A 20,642-nucleotide genomic window follows, 5' to 3' on the forward strand; every position below is an offset into this window, starting at 1 on the left:
TAAAGAAATGTCATTTTTTGACCCTCATATTTCCTATGAAAGTAAAAGGCACAAGAAAACACCTTTTTCTATTGTGTATTTGAAGTATATTCTATACCAACTCTAAAACAGCAAGTGGCATGCTAATACAGTGGGGCAAATAAGTATTTAGTCAACCACTAATTGTGCAAGTTCTCCCACTTGAAAATATTACAGAGGCCTGTAATTGTGAACATGGGCAAACCTCAACCATGAGAGACAGAATGTGGAAAAAAAAAAAAACAACAGAAAATCACATTGCTTGATTTTCAACGAATTTATTTGCAAATCATGGTGGAAAATAAGTATTTGGTCAATGCCAAAAGTTCATCTCAATACTTTGTTATGTACCCTTTGTTGGCAATAACAGAGGCCAAACGTTTCCTGTGACTCTTCACAAGCTTTTCACACACTGTTGCTGGTATTTTGGCCCATTCCTCCATGCAGATCTCCTCTAGAGCAGTGATGTTTTGGGGCTGTCATAGTAGAATACACATACAGGAGGACACTTCTCCTGGAGCAGCTTCCTACTCAGGTTAGCAAGTTCACACAGTTTAATGTAATGGTAATGCTAAACTGTGATGCAGGTAGCAAAATTAGTGATGTGTTTCCCACCTTCACAACAATAACTTTTCATACTACTTACAGAAGCTGCTGGCTGAAAAAAAACAAAAAAAACTTCTATTATCCCTCCTCTTCGAAGCGGGTGGAGGAGGCGGCATGTCGACATGTAACGTAATTCTGAACTGTGATAATTCTGTACTGTGAGACAGAGTGTGCGTGGGGTTGGAGGGGTCTAGTCATCAGCCAATCAAACGTGCGTTTGAGGGGAAAAATACATGGACTGGCTCAATCAGCAAGTGAAGAAGGGGTAAATGTAAGACTGAAAATAATTCAGTTAATAATGGTAGGGTCAATTCTATCCTTACAACATATGGGAAGACAATCTAAATTGAGCATCCTGAAAAGTTGCTAGTGTTTTGTCCATACCGTCCCTATGCAAAACTACGGCCTTGGATATTAGTGTTGCACATAGTATCGGTACAGATACGCCACTAATTTACATTAATTGTTTTGAGAAGAGTATCAGACTATTGACTCTTTACATTGCTGCTGGCTGAGAGAGGTGGAGACGGAACGTCCAAACTCAGGGACACGGTCTTCAGTAGAGGAGATGCGGGGGCCGAGCGTGCGCGTCTGCCGGCCGAGGAAGTCCAAGACCTGTGGGTTGGACCACAATAAGGGGATCTTCATTTTTGCAGCAACAACCACCGGTCAAATGGTTCGGGCTGTGCGGCGTGCTGAAGAAACGCCATTCAAAAATATATATATTAGGGCTGTCAAACGATTAAAATTTTTAATTGAGTTAATTACAGCTTAAAAATTAATTAAAAACCATCCATAAAATATGCCATATTTTTCTGTAAATTATTGTTGGAATGGAAAAATAAGACACAAGATGGATATATATACATTCAACATACGGTACTTAGTTATTATAACAATAAATCAACAAGATAACATTAACATTACTAACATTCTCTTAAAGCGATCCATGGATAGAAAGACTTGTAGTTCTTAAAAGATAAATGTTAGTACAAGTTATAGACATTTTATATTAAAAGCCAAGTTAAAGAAATTTTATATTAAAACCCCTCTTAATGTTTTCGTTTTGTTAAAATTTGTAAAATTTTCAATCAAAAAAAGTAGCTCGCCATTGTTGATGTCAATAATTACACCATGCTCACTCATGGTGTAACACATAAAATCAGTTGGACACAAGCGCCAGCAGAGGGCGCCAAACACCAAAAAACAAGTAACAAGCTGGCGTTGCACTGTGCTGTCATTTTAATCTGTTTGAGCGGGTCATGTGCGTTAATTGCGTCAAATATTTTAACCTGATTAATTAAAAAAGTTAATTTCCGCCCGTTAACGCAATAATTTTGACAGCCCTAATATATATATATATATATATATATATATATATATATATATATATATATATATAACTAGAAACTGCAATTTCCGTAGAAATTACTCTGGGTCTTTGCTGTGTGGAGATACAGATCTTAGCCCCGCCCAGGTTGGTTTGGGGACAATTCGGGGACAATATTAGGCCACTTCCTGTTGATTTGGGGACATTTGGGGGTCACGTCCTGGTCATAACAGGCCATTTCCTGTTGATTTGGGGACATTTGGGGGACATGTCCATGTCATATCAGGTCATTTGGGGACATTTGGGGGGCGTGTCCTAGTCGTATTAGGTCATTTGGGGACATTTGGGGATACATCCTATTGATCTGGTCATTTCCTGTTGATTTGGGGACATTTGTTTTTTTGCCATTGAAAATGAATGGGAAATTTGGACGTCCATAGCCGTCACTGAAATTTGGTAAAAATTTGCAGTACTGGATGCATTTTTGAAAAATCAGCATTTACAGGCAAAGGAAAAAATTTTTGGGGTTGTTCGGAAAAAAATCCCAGCGTCGCGCGAAAATTCCGGTCGTTTCGATATTCAAACAGTGCTGATCGGTCAAACGGTTCGGGCTGTGCTGCGCGCCGAAGAAACGCCATTCAAAAAATATACATATAATTTTACTATCTGGGCTTTTGCTTTGGCAAAGCCCCGTATATAGATCTACTTCCAAAAAAAGTACCTCATTAGAAATGTACTCAAATAACTTAGTTACTTTTTGTGTGTGTAAAACAATGGGGTTTTTTTCTGTGAGAAAAAGTGACATTGCTGAAATTGGACTCAAGTCAAAGTGCTAGTGTAAAAATGTACTCAAAGTAAAAGGGAAACGTATTAAAATGTAATCCAAGTATAATACTTACTTTTTGTTTGAATCTGTGGGGGGGGGGCAACATTTTTTTTTTTAATTGAAAAACGACATTTTTGGAACCGCTGTATGAAATGGGAAAGACAAAATATATCCAGAAAAATCTTCTTACACATTGAGACATTTTTCACTGGCTAATGACATGCATCGCCAACATCATTCCAAGAGTGAGTCAGACCTGGAAATGTCGGAGACGCGAGACGATTTGCCGCTGGTGCTTCGGTGGCTGCCGGGAGTGGACGGAGGAGACGGAAAGGACAAGTTGGCCTAACAAATAAGAGGGGAAAAAAAATAAAATCACAAAATCATGCAAATATTTCAATTTTAACTCCACCCACCGCAAGGGCATAGGTGCGGTCTCAGCATCGGTATGGACCATATAACAGCATAACCTGCATGTACACTTTTTGCATGGGCTGGAACATTAATAAGACCAAACAGATTGGGTGCACAGAGTTCAGGGCTACATACAGTATCTCACAAATATCAACCTAATTCATTGATAGTCTAAATTAGGGTGGAGAGAGCCCCTATCCAGCTTGTTTTCCTCTTCCAAATCACCTGAATCCATTAATCGGACTGTCTGATCAGGCTCTTGCTGATGAGCTGATCGTCAGCTTGATAGGGGCTCTCGCTCAGGCTAGTGCAGGGGGTAGGATGCTTGAGCTTGAGCACCTGCCTCTTTGCCCCTACATGCCCAAAGTGCCTCTTGACTGGGCTTTTCTTTGTGTGTGTGTGTGTGTGTGTATGTGTGTGCTGGCTGACCGTGCAGGGATTTAAGCATTTACCGTATATTTCAGACTATAAGTCACAGTTTTTTATATAGTTTGGCTGGGGGTGCGACTTATACTCTGGAGTGACTTATGTGTGAAATTATTTACACATTATTATATTATTTCACATGTTATTTTGGTGTTTTGGAGTGACACTGATCGTTTGGTAAACTTGTTAGCATGCTCTTTATGCTAAAGTTATCTGAATAACTCTTAATAGATACTGATAGTTTCTAAAAGTACTGTCGGAGCTAGAGCCTTTAGCCACCAAGCCCCTGTTTTATGGAATCAGCTTCCGGCTAATATTAAAGAAGCCGAGACAGTCTGCACATTTAAGATTAGATTAAAAACGTTCCTATTCAACAAAGCTTATGGTCAGGCTAGTTGAAGTCGGAGTAAACTCAAAGTTTAGTCTAAGCTGCACTAGAAGCTATAAAGCTGGGGGAAGTACAGCCACTGAGTTCTATCTCCTTTTTCTCACTCTACCTACCACTTATCTTACTCTATTTCTATTTTACAATGTTAATATCTAGTTGTTTAGTCTCTTCATCACTAGTCACCCGGTGTCCCCTTTCCCCCCTCCCCTATTTTTCAGCTGCAGCCTCCTGACTGTCCGGACCCCAAGCTGGATGGACGTCCTCGTGGCTACCCCCGTCTCATCTGGCTAGATGGACCCCTTCTTTTTCCTTTACTCCACTGCATCTTTACAGACTGTAACGTCGCCTGCTAATTCCCATTAGCGGTCCTGGGGTTCCTGTCTATCCATCCTGGGAGTGGATCTCTCCTGACTGTGGTACTCCCCAAGGTTTCTCATTTTTCTCCCGAAGACTGGAGTTTTTCCTTGCCGACATGGAGGGTCTAAGGATGGGGGATACCCAGGACTTGAATTTATTTATTCATCTTTGTTGCTTCATTTGCTGTTTCTGATTGTGTATCATATTGCCTCTGCAAAGCCCTTTGAGACAACATTGTTGTGATCTAGGGCTATACAAATAAAACTGAATTGAATTGAATTGAACTAATAGCTATGTTACGTTAAGATACCGGCCATGTTCGCATTTCTTTGTTCATGCATCATGTAACATTATGATACTGTACACTCATTCAATATGTTGTTCTCTATTGTATTTTTATTTTAAATTGCCTTTCAAGATGAAATATCTGTTCTATGTGTTGGATTTTATCAAGTAAATTTTCCCTAAAATGCGACGTATATTCCGGTGCGACTTATATATGTTTTTTTTCCTCTTCGTTGAGCATTTTATGGCTGGTGCGACTTATACTCGGGTGCGACTTATAGTCCAAAAAATATGGTATTCACAAGAATTTTCAACACAATAAGCTCTGTATTGTATTAAGGGGGCCAACAAAGTGACTTAACTAACAGCAAATTCGAAATATTTACGTAAAATAAATGCAAACTGCCCATTTTTAATTTTTTTGCTTTTAACCAAGAATCAAGACTGCTTTACGTCCATATTTATAAAGAATTCAGGGATTTAAGCATTTATTGACAAGAATTTTCAACAGAAAAAGCTTTTTGTTTACACATGACGGCCACTAATTTCCTTACTGACTAGCCTCATAGTTCGCAATATTTACGTAAAATAAATGCTACCTTCACAGATTTTTTGCTTTTAACCAAGAATCGAGACTGGTTTACGTCAATATCTATATAGAATTAAGCATTTATTCACAAGAATTTTCAACAGAAAAAGCTCTATTGTCTGTGTTTCCACTCGGTCAGCTTTGACGGAGATAGGCCCCCTATGAATCGGCCCCGCGCCCCGTCAATACATTGTGAAGTCTATGGAACCCGAGAGTAACATTAATGAGCATGACAGCACTGTCGATATTTCACAAAAAGAGCAGCAAAAGCAAAATGAACAGGAAAGACGGGATGAAGCGAGATAAGAGTAGGACAAAAAAAAACTGGTGCTCTGCCAAAATGTGCTACACCGGCAAACGTCCTACCAGAGGTGAATTTGACACCCAAAGTACTACCATGCGCTTTCAGTTTGTTTTGTTTAGATGCATACAGATAGAACATACTAAAGATGCCTTAAGAAAATACTTAAACATAGTAATATCAAATAAGGGGGGTTTAAATACGCTACATGACTAATGTGGTCAACAGATCAATCTGCTTTAAAGATACCACAAGAAAACACAATGCCTAAAAGTATGAAAGGGAAATGCATGCAAACAGCATTTTGAGGCAATGAAAAGGTAATAAAAGACTCAATAAAAACACAAATACAGGGTGGGGCAGAGAAAATTGCTTATTTAAATTTGCCGCCCTGAAGCGATGGTTGCTCTGAGGATGGTAGGGATGGACTAATTTGAGAGGGTGGGGCTTAAAGTTTGGTTCATAACGTGCGTTATTTATTTTGTGTTTATTTTTCAGGAAGCCCAGCGAGCATCATGGAGTGGACGAAGTTGGAACGCGCTTTCACTGTTGAGGGATTTTTTTTTCAAGTGAGCAAAAAAAAAAAAAACCGCGTGAACTAAATTTCAAGTCTTCATGGAGGATTCGTCTCACAGAACGAGCAGACAAACCAAGAGCAGATGCGTGTTTGCATGCAGGCCGTCGGGGAGATCTCAAAACAGATTGTTTCACCGCCTCAATGTTCTTGCTGTTTGCGGGAGGCCAGGTTTCTTTTTCTTTATATCACTCGTTTCCCTGAAGTTGTTTACAAATGAGACAATCGACTGCCGCCAGGAACACGACCACAGGGGGCAATATTGAAATGTCTACTGAACTCACGTTTGCTTTGCAACGATTGAGTGGCCGCTTGAAAAAAATACCTCAACACGAAAGTACGTTCCAACTTCGTCACCTCCATGATGCTCACTGGGGTTCCTGAAAAATGAACACAAAATAAATAACGCATGTTTGGAACCAAACTTTAAGCCCCACCCTCTCAAATAAGTCCATCCCTACCATTCTCAGAGCAACCATTGCTTCTGGGCGCCAAATTTAAACAAGCAAGTTACTGTGCCCCACCCTGTATAGTGCAAATAGGTTGCTTAAAAGTTGGTGAGGAAAATTTGAGCATCCCGGAAAGTTGCTACTGTTTTGTCCCTACGCAAACCACCGCCCTTGACCCACCGCAAACAGTGGCTACGTTTACACGGACACCATTTCCTTAATCCGATCAGTATTTGGCATTAAGATGATGATCGGATGCACTGTTTTCACAGCGACTCCAAATACCAGGACTTGCATGTTCACGCATTAGAACTTCATCCGGAACAAATGATTTTGACGTGCGCAGATGGATGCTGCCTCCATGTGGTGGAGTAACCAGTCAAGTTTTTAATCCCAATAAAAGTGCCTGTGTAAAGGTAAGTGGTGGCTCGGCTTGAAATAATCTTTCACCTGGTTAAAGTTCTTCTCCAAAAGCGACCTGAGGTCGGGCCTATCCTCGGTGGCATCGTACAGCATCTTGTCCAGACGTTTGTTCAAGTCCTTTAACTGTCTCAGTCTGACGTCCTTCTCCTCCAACGTCTCTGCCTTTGTGTTTCTCCAAGCGCGGATCGCACGACTTAGCTTCGAGCACTGGTTAAATACAATTCCAACATAAAACTGAGGAAAATGTCAACAAGTTTGTCAGTAATAGATGTCCAATCCATTTGACAAATGGATCGTCTTTAATCAAGTGATCGTACCTGTTTGGTGGCTCTTTCAATTTTTTCCTGCTGTGAAGCAATTTCTCCATTTAGTTTGCTGATTAGTAACTGTTTATGTTGGATCTTTTGGTTTTGTGCTAGCTTAGCCTGTAGCAGAGCATCCAAGGTATTGTTCAGTTCCTGAATAAAAAATCAGATGTGGTTCAGATAACTCACAAAACAAAACGACAGTCATTTTTTTGCAGAAACTTGAATTTTAGTTTGACTATACAATATATCGCTTCTTGTTCCTGCCTTTGCCACGGGCGGACGTGTTTCACCTCTTCTCCTGCGCTCTGCTATCTTTGTCAGCTTTTTTTGTATTTCTTCCTCTGTGGACCAGCTGCTGGTGACTCTCAACTTGAAACATGGATCTGATTAGTTGGTTCCTCAGCAGTATTGACAAGATTTTTTTTTTTAAACAAAACACGGCACTCCAGGAGAGCCTTCTTGTCTGGAGGGGACCTTTGCGGCGGGCTACGTGCAAGATTCATGGGAGCACTGGCAGCCCGCCTGTCTCACAGTCACAGACGTCGAGGATATTTGGCTGACTGGTATGATGGTCACGCAGGTCCTCTTGTTTGGCTTGGGAGGTGTCCTGATGTACTGGAAAGTTTCCAAGACGGCAGCTTTCAGAGAAATTGGCAAATTGACCACTGATCTAAGGCGCAATTCAAGGCTTCGGCGGACCGTTTGGAGGCCCGGATCGGGACCTCGGTCCGGCCCGGAGATGGCAGGAGAGAGGATGATTCCATCGGGAACCAGCTTACGGAGCTGTTTCGTCAGACCGCTAATGTTGGGAGGGACCTGGGAGATCTGTGATCCGGACTACGCCTTGAGGATTTATTGAAGGCTTCGCAGGACAGACTTGAGGTCCGGATTGTACTTTACTTTATGTACTTGTACTTTATGACATTCTAAATTCTGATTCGGCTTAATTTGATTATAACTTTTCCTTACCCTTACCGATCGCCCCCACCCCCCCACCCCCTTCTCCTGGGAGAGCCGCACAGGTGGCCCTATCTGGTGCCCTGGATTCTCTTCCCAGGTCCGGTCGCAGGGCTCTGCGACTCTTATTTTGTCTACAGGCACGCACGAATACTGATATACTCGTGCATACACACACACACCAACACCCCTCCAGTCTGCTACCATCTTTTCTTACTATTTCTGCCCACCCCTTTCTCCAGCCATGATTGGGCAGTTTTCCTTTTTGTTGTACAAAAAATTCCTGCATGTGACCTGTGCGTCGTGTCATATCCCTGCTACGTTGTACGATATATGTCATGTACATTGTATCTGCAGGTAACTTGCTCTGCTACTTCTGAGAAGAGAGAGAAGTGGGCGGCGCGGGATGTCTGCAGCGGCCCGATGCTCACTCATCACACGCAATCTCGTTGTCATCTGTGAGAGCTGGTGTCAATGACTATTAAAGCTATCCTAACCTAACCTAACCTAAAGCGCCACTTCTGAATTTTTTATGATGGATAAGTGCAAAAAAAAAAAAAATATTGCTCACTCGCCAGTGCCCCAGTATTGTAATAGGTCTAGTGACGCCCCTGCCCGTAGGTGGTTATGCAAGAGAAGACCCGGGAAAATCACACGCATGCGGCTAAGCCCTCAAATACTGCAACGCTGCTAACAAGGGACACGGCTTAGGTGAATGAGGTAACCATCACAACAGCGAGTTTCCGAATATCCTTTTCTAAAGAGGAGCTGGATGGGGCACAGTGATGTAGACAGAATTTAACATCAACAAAGGTAGGCCTATCAGATATGGATCACCTAATTAGCCAGCTGTTAACAAGTTGTTGTTTTTAGATACCTTGTACTCCTGTCTTAAAGCCGAGCGCTGGCTGGAAAATTTTCCCAAATTCAAAACTTGACCGGTAGGGATACCTAAGATGTCATTTCAGTGCTGTATCAGCACGACACAACTTTTTTTTTTTTTTTTTTTTACCATTTTATCATATTTGAAATGCGTACACGATAAAGGGCACAAATTGGCACTGGGTTATGATGAGAGCAGCAATGAAACCTGTTGTTGTTGCTGAAGTTGTCTAACTTGTCTTCTCTTGTACTTGAGATTGTCTTCGGCCAAACGCAGCTGCTCTTCCATCTGGATTTTTTGCTGGTATTCCTGACCTGGCAAAGGAAGAAGTGGCAGTGCAACAAAGCAACCGAGGAAAGTTGGACCAGCAAATTGCAGAGCGAGCGACGTACTGGAGTCTTTTGCTTTGTTGACTGCCGTGTGAAATTGGGAGTTACTGATATTGAACAAGAGAGTGGAGTTCTCCAGAGCTTTGTTCTCTTCTTCAGCTTTACGGATTTTGCCAGTTAGATGCTCTCCATGCTGTATGAGCTCTGCTCTCTCTAGCGCCGCCTAGTGGTAAAAAAACATGCAGTTTCATCGCCACAGGTGCCAATGTAAAGACTCGCGGGACATATACCTTTTCAATTCAAATTCAACATTTACTTTGAAATTTGAAAATACACCTTTGCAATATAGCGAGCTTGACACTTGACCACGTCCTCCTCGTCCTCTCCGGTCATTGAAAAGGTCACAACTTCAAAATGTTTCTTCATGACGTCAATCTTGGACATTTTTCCATTCAGTTCAGTGCTGCGAAGAAATGCTTTCACACATTGCGTCTTGTTCCATCAATGACAAACAATGAGTCAAACGAGAGTAAAGGGTGAAGACTTGACCCCCAGGGATAGACTCTACATCACCTGATTCTCTGTCTCTCCTGCTCAGTGGTCTTCAGTTCCTGATTCAGCATGTGATTGTAAATTCTGATCTCTTCTTGTCTCTCCTGAATGATTTTCTTGACGTTCAGTTGTCTTTTCTCCAGGGACACCACGCTGTTGGCTTTATTGAACAGAAGATCCCGCTTACGCTTCACCTCCAGCTTGAAGATGTTCTGCTCCACCATTTGTTCCTGATCGGGGTGACATACTGGATGGCGATTGAAGGAGATAGTACCCTTTCTCGTAGGCCCCGTATAACTGTTTGCATTATTCTAACACACCTAATATAATCAATCAGGGAATAGTATCATTTCTTGTATTTACTGTTTGGCTGTTTATATTACTCTAACGCACCCAATATAAAATAAATAGCACTTATACCATAGATTAAGGAAAACAAGCAGAGTATAGGGCATAAGAGATACATGACGCCTTCTTATCACGGAAGCCCAGCGTGTGCGTCATGCAACTGACTGAGCAAGATTGACGCACCAACTCCCGAAATCGGATCTTTCGGACAGTCCAGAACAAATGGCGGGACGTCCTGTCCTAACACAAGGAACACCGGAGAACGCCTGATATCAAACTGATAACACGACTGCTAAGACTCCAAGAGCCCCTTTAATGCTGAGGTGGCAAAATCCACAACCCTTGTTGCCCTGACAACTAACTCCCAAATCCTCCTGTCCAGTCCACAAACAGACAATAAACCTAAACAACGCGCAAGCACAACCTTCTACCCACAGCCCGCCCCGCGAGAGCCTTCAAAAGACTGAATGATTAACTAATCGTTGTCATTTTTCTCCGGAACCTTTTTTTGACTTGTGATATGGTGACCTTGGATCCTCGCCTGGGTCCCTCTGTGCTGTATGATTGCTGCCGACTCAAAATAAACTTGTGTTTCGAAGCCCAGCTTCCAAAATGGAGTCAGTACAAGGGGTTAAGACTAAGGTGAACGCGCGGGTTTTGGCCTTTTGGCGGTTTGTCGGAGTTTCGCCGGCCCGGGTCGTTAGAGCTGCGCCAGTGTGGGTCCGGCGGTTCGGCTGGCGTGATTCCAGCAGTCTGGCTAAATGGTCAGATTTCTTCACGATACTCTGATCTTTCAAGATCTGCTAAGGATCAAACTATGCAAAGCCCTTCTCTCAAATTCTCTCTGTCATCGGAAAAGCTAGTGGTTAAACATACACGACTCACAAAAAAGTAAGGGAAAGTCCATTTTTGGCTAAGATTTTGAATCTCTAAACCTTGTCCAAGGTCCAATATTTTAAGTATTTTTGCCATTCTTTAATCAGAAGGATTAGGATTATGGATCAAATTGTGGAGAGCGTCTCACTAAAATTCACTCTGTCATCGGAACAGCTAGTCGTTAAACATACGTGACTCACAAAAAGTAAGGGAAAGTCCATTTCTGGGTAAGATTTTGCATCGCTAAACCTTGTCCAAATTCAAATGTATAGGGATTATTGCTGTTCTTGACCAAACGGATTAGGATGATGGATCAAATCGTGGAAAAAGTCTCACTAAAATTCACTCTGTCATCGGAATAACTAGTCACTTCACTAAATCTACAGGACTCAGAAGTTAGCGATTGTCCATTTTTGGGTGGGATTTTCCTACTCTAAACCTTGTCCAACGATTGACTGATTTTTGTCATTCTTTAACATGGAGCCTAATGGCAGAGTAGACACGGTACCTGTTTATTGAGGCTGAGTCTTTTCAGCTCTTTTTCAATATTATTATTGATCAGCTTCATCTCTTCCACTTTGTGGTATAAAGTTTTCTTCTCCGACGCTGACTTGTCATTCTCTTTCTTCAAATAGCGAATTTCACTCTGTCAGAGACAAAATATTCAAAGTTGTAGAAATGCCGCTCCAGATTCTACCGCACACGGGCTGACCTCAGTCTCGTCGATTCTGTCGATAATCTCGCCGGACAACTTCATCCTCTCGTCGAGGGTTTTAGTCATCTCGCTAATCTTGGCTTGGAACATTTCCTTTTCATCCGAGTCGTCAACACCTTGCAGTCGTGCGAGCTTTTTCTCCAAGAAGATGATCTGAAAGTCCTGGAAGGCGAAGGTATGCAGTCTAGCAGTGAGGTCTAGTTTTAGCGACTGATCGGAGGGGCCTACCTTTTCGCTCATGATCTTCTGCTGTCTTATCAAATACTTCTCTTGTTTCCTGAGCTCCCGTTCCAGGCTGCCAATAGTGGATTTGCTCCTAAGCTCTTGGGCTAAAGAGTCTTTTTCCATTCTTTTGAGGGCATCTACTTGTTGCTTATAGCGGAAGAGCTCGTCTCTGCAGTCACGCAGTTGCACATCCAGCTCCTTGCGCAAAAAAAATCAAACATTGATGTCTAATCTGTTGTCTTGCGGTCAAGCCGACAAACTATCTGAGATAGAGACTATCACAAAGGGGAGATTACAACTTTAGGGATTTGACCCTGAGACAAAGACTGAGTCTTGTGGATGTCAAAACCAAGACCTTCAAGATGAGGTCTTGATTGGAAGTTCTTTGATCTAAGGTGTTGATTTCAGAAAGACGATTGAAATTCCTCACCTTGATGGCCTGTTCCTCATCGGTGAGGAACTGTTCCATTTGGGCGGCTTTCTCCTTCTCACTCGAGGCGTTCTGCGTCACAGCTGTCAGTTTCTCCTCAAGAGCGGAATTTTGGGCCGAGCTTTGCTGCAGTCTAAGGAAACAACTTGTCACCCTAAGTCCACGAGGTCTTACAGTTAAGACAAATAACAAGCGACTAACTTGGTCTGGTTTTTCACAATTTGTTCCTTCAGCCTGGAGATGTGGGTCTTGGTGGACTCTACACTGGCGGTTGTACTATCCAGTGAGGTTTTACAACTTTTTAGCTACAGACACATGTCAAACAAGTTCGGTTTCAGTGTTCGGGGATTATTAGCAGACTTGCAGGAAATGTTTGTAACAGAAAAGGGTGATTGCATCCATAGGGTCATGAGGTCTAAAGTCGCAGAGGTCGGAAAATGAATTTTGTGATAACTCAAGAACAAATGAAGGAATTATTGTCAAACTTGAAGGATATGTTCTAACATGAAATGGAAGAGGCTATTAAGTTTCGGGGTCATGAGTTCAAAGGTCAGAAAGGGAACTTGGGAATAACTCAAGAATTACCATAAAAGGGAATATAATCAAATTCGCTGGATATGTTTGTAAAACAAAATGCAAGAGGTTATTATACGTTGGGGGTCATAAGGTCACATTTGTCGGAATCTTATTTCGTGCTTAAATGGAGACAAGCAGAACAAGGAACATCTAACGGTGAACTTCTACATAGTCATGGTTTGGAATCCATCGTAATATATAAATCTGCTGAGCGATGCTCACCTCATCCTGCATCTCCATGTAGTTCTTCTCCTTCTCTTGCAATATCTGCTTTAATTTTGCCGCCTGACGATTAGCCGCGTTCAACTTTCTCTCTTTTTCCTTGTTGTCGTTCATCTGCGAGTCATGCAAGTGCTTCATTTCTCTCAAGGAGTCGTTCCTTTTCCTGATCGCCTGGTTGCTCTCTGCCAGTTTCTAAAAAGGATGGATAAGCTGCTGTGTGTTACAAGATCTTTACCACTCCTGATTTTGCTGAAAGTTCAAAGATGATCTTTCAGGAAATGGAAATTTTGGCCTCTTCTCGATTCAGTCTAGTTTGTTTAGTTACCAGAGCCCACTGTTGTAGATCGGCATCTCTTTGCTTCATCTGCTGGACGGTGTTTTCCCATCGCTGGATGATCTTCTCACTTTCCCGGTGAGTCTCCCGCAAATGCTCTGTGGTCTTCTCTAAAGCAATCTTAGGAGGACAAAGTGTGGACAAGTGCATCTAACAATGCGTCACACAAAATCTAAGCATACCTGCGCAGATAAATTCTCTGTCATCTCCATGTCAAGCACTTTGCGCTTTTTATTGGCCTCCAGTGTTGTCCTCTCGATGGCCAACGTCAGGGACTGTGAGAAGGACAGTCGAGATTTCGCGACAACCCTTTAATTGGCTTCTATTGACGAGGCTAGATGTTCAATGCAGAACGTCTATCGCCGCCCACGGAGGCCAACCGACCTTGATCCTCTGCTCGTCCTGCTGCGAATACTTGATGATGGCCATCGTGTCGTCGTCTTTTCGTGCCGACTCCTCCAAAAACGAATCCATGGCCCGCCGGTCCCAGTCCATCTGCTCGCGAAAGTGCTCCAGCTTCTGTTTGGCCTTGAATATGTCATTCTGACCACACACGGCGGGCAAAAAGTTAACTGGCGGATCGTACATGGTGGCTGGCGACCGTCAACAACACCGGACCTCCAGCCCGCTTTGCCTCTCAGCCAGCGATCGGAGCTCATTTTCCATCCGGGCGTTCTCCTGCGCCAGGTGGCCGATTTCTCTCTGCGTGACGGCGGTAAGGTGCGACTCCAAATGGGCTTCTCTGTCTTTGGCCTGGCACAGAGCCTGCGCAGAACCGCCGCTAAGCATAACAACTGCTGCCATGTGGAGTTTTCCTAGATGCGTTGTCATTGTCATGCGGCAACGATGACGATAACGAAAATACATTTTTTTCCTGACGAAACGATAACGAGCTAAATACGTGTCTTGGGAGAGAAAAACATAAGGCAAATGCCAGTTTTCGTCTGACGACGAGACAAAAATGCCACATACTTTCCGTCATATGTGACATTTGCTTATTGTACGCGTAGTACGTCAGCTCGCCGTGCTTGGTCGTGTCACTCATGTGACTTGCTGCGTCCCCCTGGCCTCATCAGGCTTGCTTGTTTTGAAACACATGGTAAGATTTGTTGTCTCATCTTGGCAAGAGAGAATATGCAATGTTGCTTTAGCCTTTATAGGTCTGTGCTGATTGATTGTCACATAAACGCTAGGTTCATACCGCAGGCCTTAATGCACAAATCTGATTTTTTTCATATCTGTTTTTTGGGTGTGCCCATTCAGACTGCCTTTTTCCATTGAGCTCATAAATTAAATACGCATGCGTACTAACTTGCAGTCCGACAGAAGCATCAAAACAAATGACTGGCTCTACATCAATCTAGGGAGGTGGTCGGCAACCCGTGTTTTGAGAGCTGCATGCGGCTCTTTAGTGCTGCCCTAGTGGCTCCCTGGAGCATTTTCAAAATTGTTTATAAATGGACAAAGATGGTTGAGGGAAATATATTTTTTGTTTTGATATGGTTTCTGTAGGACAGGGGTGGGCAAACCAGTCCTCAAGGGCCGCAGTGGGTCCTGGTCTTTGTTACAACTGATCCAGCACAGGCAGTTTAACCAATGAGAGGTCCGGGGAAACGAAGCACCAGACTGCAATCACTTGTTAGACACCAGATTGGTGAAAAGGTGTCCTCTTGATGGGTTGCAATTGAGACCCGCACCCACTGTGGCCCTTTGTGGAATAGTTTGCCCACCCCTGCTGTAGGAGGACAAAAATGACACAACCATTCTTAACGTTTTCCAATGCTGTCAAAATGTGTAGAATAAATATTAAATTTCAACATTTCTGTCAACGAAGATTTGCGTCATAGCCTGCGACACACGTTTCTATCAGCAGGGCGGGATGCCAGGCAAGTGGCTATTGTAAACAATCTGGCGGCCAGGGGTCGCGTTAACCGAATATTTTCCGTCGTTGACCGGTTTTTTAAAACGGTGACGGAAAAAACTGAAGTCCATCAGTCATTGTGACAGGTTGCAATTCACACTCCAGACCACAGGGTGGCGAGTGAGCATATTAATTAGCTATTGTCTCTCTTGATGCATGACGTCGTTGGCCTTACTCGGAAAAATGTCAAGGCAACTGAGTGTTTGCCTGGCACGGCCAGACTGTTCTCCTTGTATTTTTCAAACACTGAGAGAAAAGTCTGGGACACAGACACAAAATCAATCGACAAATCAGATTTGTTTATTTGCGTGACGTGTTCTTCACAAGCAACGTCACTCTTGTGCGCCAAAAATCGTCTCTACAACAACACGGATGGCGGGAGAGCCGAGAATATGTTCCAATCCGCGGTAAATTCAGTTTTAAATGAGCTAAAACCCGTCAACACGAGACATTGACAACAGTCTGTCTCGTGCTAGCCATGTTGAATAAACTCCGTTCTCCTCGTATGTTTACTTCCGCGCGCAAGTCCCTCGTCCTGCCCTCGTCGCTTTGCTAACGGCACGTCTGCCCGTCGCTGATTGGTGCACTCCGCTGTCTGTCTGCCTCTTGTTAAGCTTGTTTGGACAGAATATTAATTAAAAATGAATGAAAACTAAATACGATTGAATATGTCTTATTATCATTTTAAAAATGTAAGTGACGGGTAAAAATAGGTTATGACCGGATTTTTATGACACTGTCAGTCGAGATGACAGACAACGAAAAAGTCTAGCGCAACCTCTGCTGGCGGCCGTGAAGAAAAAGAGCGGCCAAACTGAGGAGAACAGAAGATTCAATGTGTCTTTGACATAAATTGCGGTCGCATAATTTCTCAACAACTAAGAGGAGCGCAAACATAGATTTAAGTAATGGATTGCATCACCAAACTCCACTACAGATGCAAGTTTTGTTGCAACCCAGGAGATAATAAAGCGTAGAAAGCTATTCACAAACATTCGTCAACATATCAGAACACCTATTTGCAGACTTAGATAACAAAACTGAGATAATATAGAAAATCAAAGACATGCCCAGATAAGGGGCATGTTATGCACATTCCATTTTCTTGTTTTTTCGAAACCTCAAAATAAAAATAACATCAAAAATCGGATTTCTTTATTGCATTTCTTTAATTTCGTAAAAGCATTGAAACACTTCATTAATATTGTAATGAAGTTAAACTTGAGGTGGCATCATACAACAGAGTAATCACATGGTGCGTTTGATGCACTGCAGGGAAAATAAACATTAAATCCTGAAGGCTCATGATGTATTTTTAGCCAACTTAGTCCTTTTGATAGTAGGCTAATATGGCTTATACAGATACATACAGCATATGTTGCCTTCATTATATTATGTCAGGCTTTTAATTTTTTGCAGCTCCAGACATGTTTTTTTTTTTTTGTCCGATATGGCTCTTTCAACATTTTGGGTTGCCGACCTCTGTCCTAGGTTGATCATATTTTGATTTCCAAAAAGAGGACATAAATAACAGACATAAACAATCCCTGTTTAGTCTTATATTCAAAGTTTATATGGATTAAGAGAACACATGCACGCACTTTACGTGCATGACGCACACACATACGGGCAGTTTGCTCCGACTCTCGGCCATGTAGGCAATCTTGAAATATTGCTCATTTGGAGCCCAAAAAGAAAACCGAGCATTCTCAGGCGTATCCTTTATCCCCCCATTTTATTTTGTTGTGATTTTTGTCAAGCTCGCCTCTTCCCTAAAAATCAAGTTTAAGCTAGGTGCTAACTCTAATGCACTGCTCCATCGCTGCGGTAGCGCCCTGCCTCTCACTCTCTGCTGACATAATTGCAGCATGAATTGCGATTTGGGAGACTTGACTGTTTAGACCGCAACCACATCCTGGAAAAATGTGGCCCAAGTCGGAAATATGAAAGATCGGATTTGGAATTGTCCACTTTTATGCGACCTGTCCCATTTAGACCGCCAAGTTAATGACTCATTCGAATCGGAAAAACATGAAAAAATCGGATTTGTGCATTAAGACCTGCGGAATGAACCTAGCCATAGATTCGCCAATTCTTGGAATTGATTGCCGGACAAAGTGATAAATAGCCCATCAGTGAGCCAATTCTAACGGTCACTGGACAAGTCCTGGCCAGTCATTTATGGCCAATCTCCTTAAACCCCTGTTAGCAATACCTCACTGTCCCCGTACATGGCTATGCTCCTACTGATATTGCCAATTAATTTTGATTTGATTAGAAAATGTAACTCCTAATGCTAGCATAGCTTTCACATTAGCTTTATGTTCATTCCAAATTATTGGAAACCTTTATTTTTGGACTAAATGTTTTACAGACACACATTTTGAAATGACTAAAATATGTATTTTGGTCCAAAAGACTAAGACGAAAATGACTGCCAAAAACAACACGGCTTCGATGTTTTGGCCACTTTGAGTGATTTTGAATTAATACCTCCATGTTTTCCAGCTCAGCTTTAACATGTTTAAGAAACTCGGTGGCCAGTCGAGTTTGATCTTTGTGATTCTCTCGCTTGCTTTTCACATGTGAGAGTTCCTTCCTTTTCTTGCTTATCTGAGAAGATGGAAACAGAATTAGGAAAAAAATTAGCTCCAAACAAGATTTTTTTTTCCCTCTTAACTCACGGATAGTGCTAGACATCCAATTCATTTGAAGTGGGAAAGTTGCCAGCGAATGCTGCCACACTTCCCACTTCAAATAGATTGGCCGGTTACTAGGGCTACATTTATTTGTAGGCAGGAAGTTGCATCTTGGCCAGAAAAGAAAAATAAATGCGATTTTGTCCCTCATTGTCTGCTATTGAAGGCGCTATACATCTTATCCGTTTTAATAATTGGCTGCCAAACCTCCCGCTTTAATGGATTGGACGTCTACTAGCGATGAACTAGCAATCATTCAATGGCAGACAATGAGTTCATGCAGAGTTAAAATAACGAATGGTGAGATTTGACATGAATTGCATTCTGTATAATAAAGAAATATAATAAGGAATTCAAAAGAAGCACTTTTATTTTAAATGTAGTCATTTTCCTGAAATATACATCAACTAACAATGTGTTAATTAATGCGCAGTTAAAACAATTATGTTGATTATTATGTGAGTTAACCCTAAAAACTAAAACTCCAAAAAATTCAAATAGCTCTTTCATTCATCTTCCAAGCGGCTAATTTAAAATTATAAAGTCTCTCACCTCTTCTATTAAAGCCTTGTTTTCAGCATTTGTCCCAGGAATGGCATAATAATCCTCCCAGCCCGTCTCTGGTAAAACTGCCATGGCAACATTCAACATGATTTGCAGCAGATTTCAGCTTTTAAATAGAAAGTTGTTATCAGAGGCTTATTGCCGCAAACTGGGAAGACTGGGAGGTGTTTGTTGTCAGCGGCTCCTAGCAACCGCTCGGCTCTATTGTTGAAACATGAGCCGCGGGAGGAGGTGACCTTCAGTCAAGTCCAGTTTGATGGAGGAGAAAAAGCAGATTTCTATCATGACACTGACACGGTTCAGCCAAACGCTTTTTAAAGTCTCACTTTACTGGTGAAATGATCATGAAAAATGAAAATGTACGCATGTACTAAACACATCTTTCTCCATGGTGAAAAGGCATGAAAATATTCAACCGTCTGCCACTGATGACATCCAATCCACTTGATCTACAAATGATAATTCACGGCAAAGGCAGGTGAATGACTTCACAAGTCCACCCTATCACCATGAAACTCATCTTTCCGAAATGAGATACAGTGGCATAAAAAAGTATCTGAACCATTTGAAATTTCTCACATTTCTGGAGAAAATCACCATCAAATGTGATCTGATCTTTGTTAAAATCACACAGATGTAAAAACTGTGTCTGCGTTAACTAAAATCACCCAAACATTTATAGGTTTTCATATTTTAATGAGGATAGCATGCAAACAATGACAGAAGGGGGAAAAATTATTAAGTGAACCCCCATCCTAAGGAGACTTAAAGAGCAATTGAAACCAATTTTTAACAAACATTTTAAGTCAGGTGTGTGCCCAATCACTGATGAGTGGTTTAAAGCTGCCCTTCCCACTATAAGACACACACCTGGTAAGAAATGTCTTCATGAGATGCATTGTCTGATGTGCATCATGGCTCGGTCTGAAGACCTGCGATCAAGGATTGTTGATTTGTATAAAGCTGGGAAAGGATACAAAACTATCTCTAAAAGGCTAGATGTTCATCAATCGACAGACAGAGAAGTTGTCTAAAAGTGTAGAGAGTTTGGCACTGTTGCTTCTCTCCCACGGAGTAGCCATCCACTAAAGATGACGCGCATAATTCTCAGAGAGGTAAAAAAGAACCCTAAAGTGTCTGCTAAAGACTGACACAGTCCAATATCTTTGTGCATATTTCAACTATATGTAAAACTATGGCCAAAATTGGTGTACATGGAAGGACTACACGGAGGAAGTCACTGCTGTCTTTAAAAAATAAAAACAAAAAAATTGTTGCCCGTTTTATGTTCACAAAAAGGCACTTGGACACTCCACAGAATTTCTGGCAAAATATTTTGTGGACTGATGAAACAAAAGTTGGATTGTTTGGGAGTAACACACAAAGTCACGTGTGGAGGAAAAATGAAACAGCTCACCAAAATCAACACCTCATCCCCACCTTGAAGCATGGTGGAGGGAGCAACATGATTCGGGGCTGTTTTCCTGACCCAGGGCCTGGACAACTTGCAATCATTAATGGAAGAATGAATTCAAAAGTTTTGCAGGAAAACCTTTAGCCGTCTATCAAACAGTTAAAAGGTAAAAGGTAAAAGAGGACGGATGCTGCAACAAGACAATAACCCAAAACACGGATGTAAATCAACTTCAGAATGAAACAAAATACACATTCTGGAGTGGCCAAGTCAAAGTCCAGACTTTAAGATGCTGTAGCATGC

The 20,642-nt window shown here is 42.0% G+C and overlaps 1 protein-coding gene across 1 annotated transcript; it reads right to left on the bottom strand.

Annotated features, from left to right (window-relative positions):
* Positions 1-318: 318 nt before the first annotated feature.
* ccdc39 (coiled-coil domain 39 molecular ruler complex subunit) lies at positions 319-19,012 on the bottom strand. The gene is made up of 20 exons (XM_057857930.1): positions 18,914-19,012; positions 18,156-18,275; positions 14,360-14,506; positions 14,126-14,284; positions 13,924-14,016; positions 13,733-13,861; positions 13,408-13,599; positions 12,811-12,914; positions 12,610-12,742; positions 12,183-12,377; positions 11,952-12,116; positions 11,748-11,885; positions 10,037-10,245; positions 9,800-9,926; positions 9,527-9,686; positions 9,342-9,448; positions 7,304-7,444; positions 7,014-7,193; positions 3,037-3,125; positions 319-1,239 (listed from the first exon to the last, which is right to left on the bottom strand). The coding sequence occupies exons 1-20, from the start codon at positions 19,010-19,012 to the stop codon at positions 1,110-1,112; spliced, it is 2,817 nt and encodes a 938-aa protein (XP_057713913.1). The 3' UTR covers positions 319-1,109.
* Between the last annotated feature and the right edge of the window lie 1,630 nt (positions 19,013-20,642).

This window comes from Corythoichthys intestinalis, chromosome 14, assembly GCF_030265065.1.
Source record: "Corythoichthys intestinalis isolate RoL2023-P3 chromosome 14, ASM3026506v1, whole genome shotgun sequence".
NCBI classification, from domain to species: domain Eukaryota; kingdom Metazoa; phylum Chordata; class Actinopteri; order Syngnathiformes; family Syngnathidae; genus Corythoichthys; species Corythoichthys intestinalis.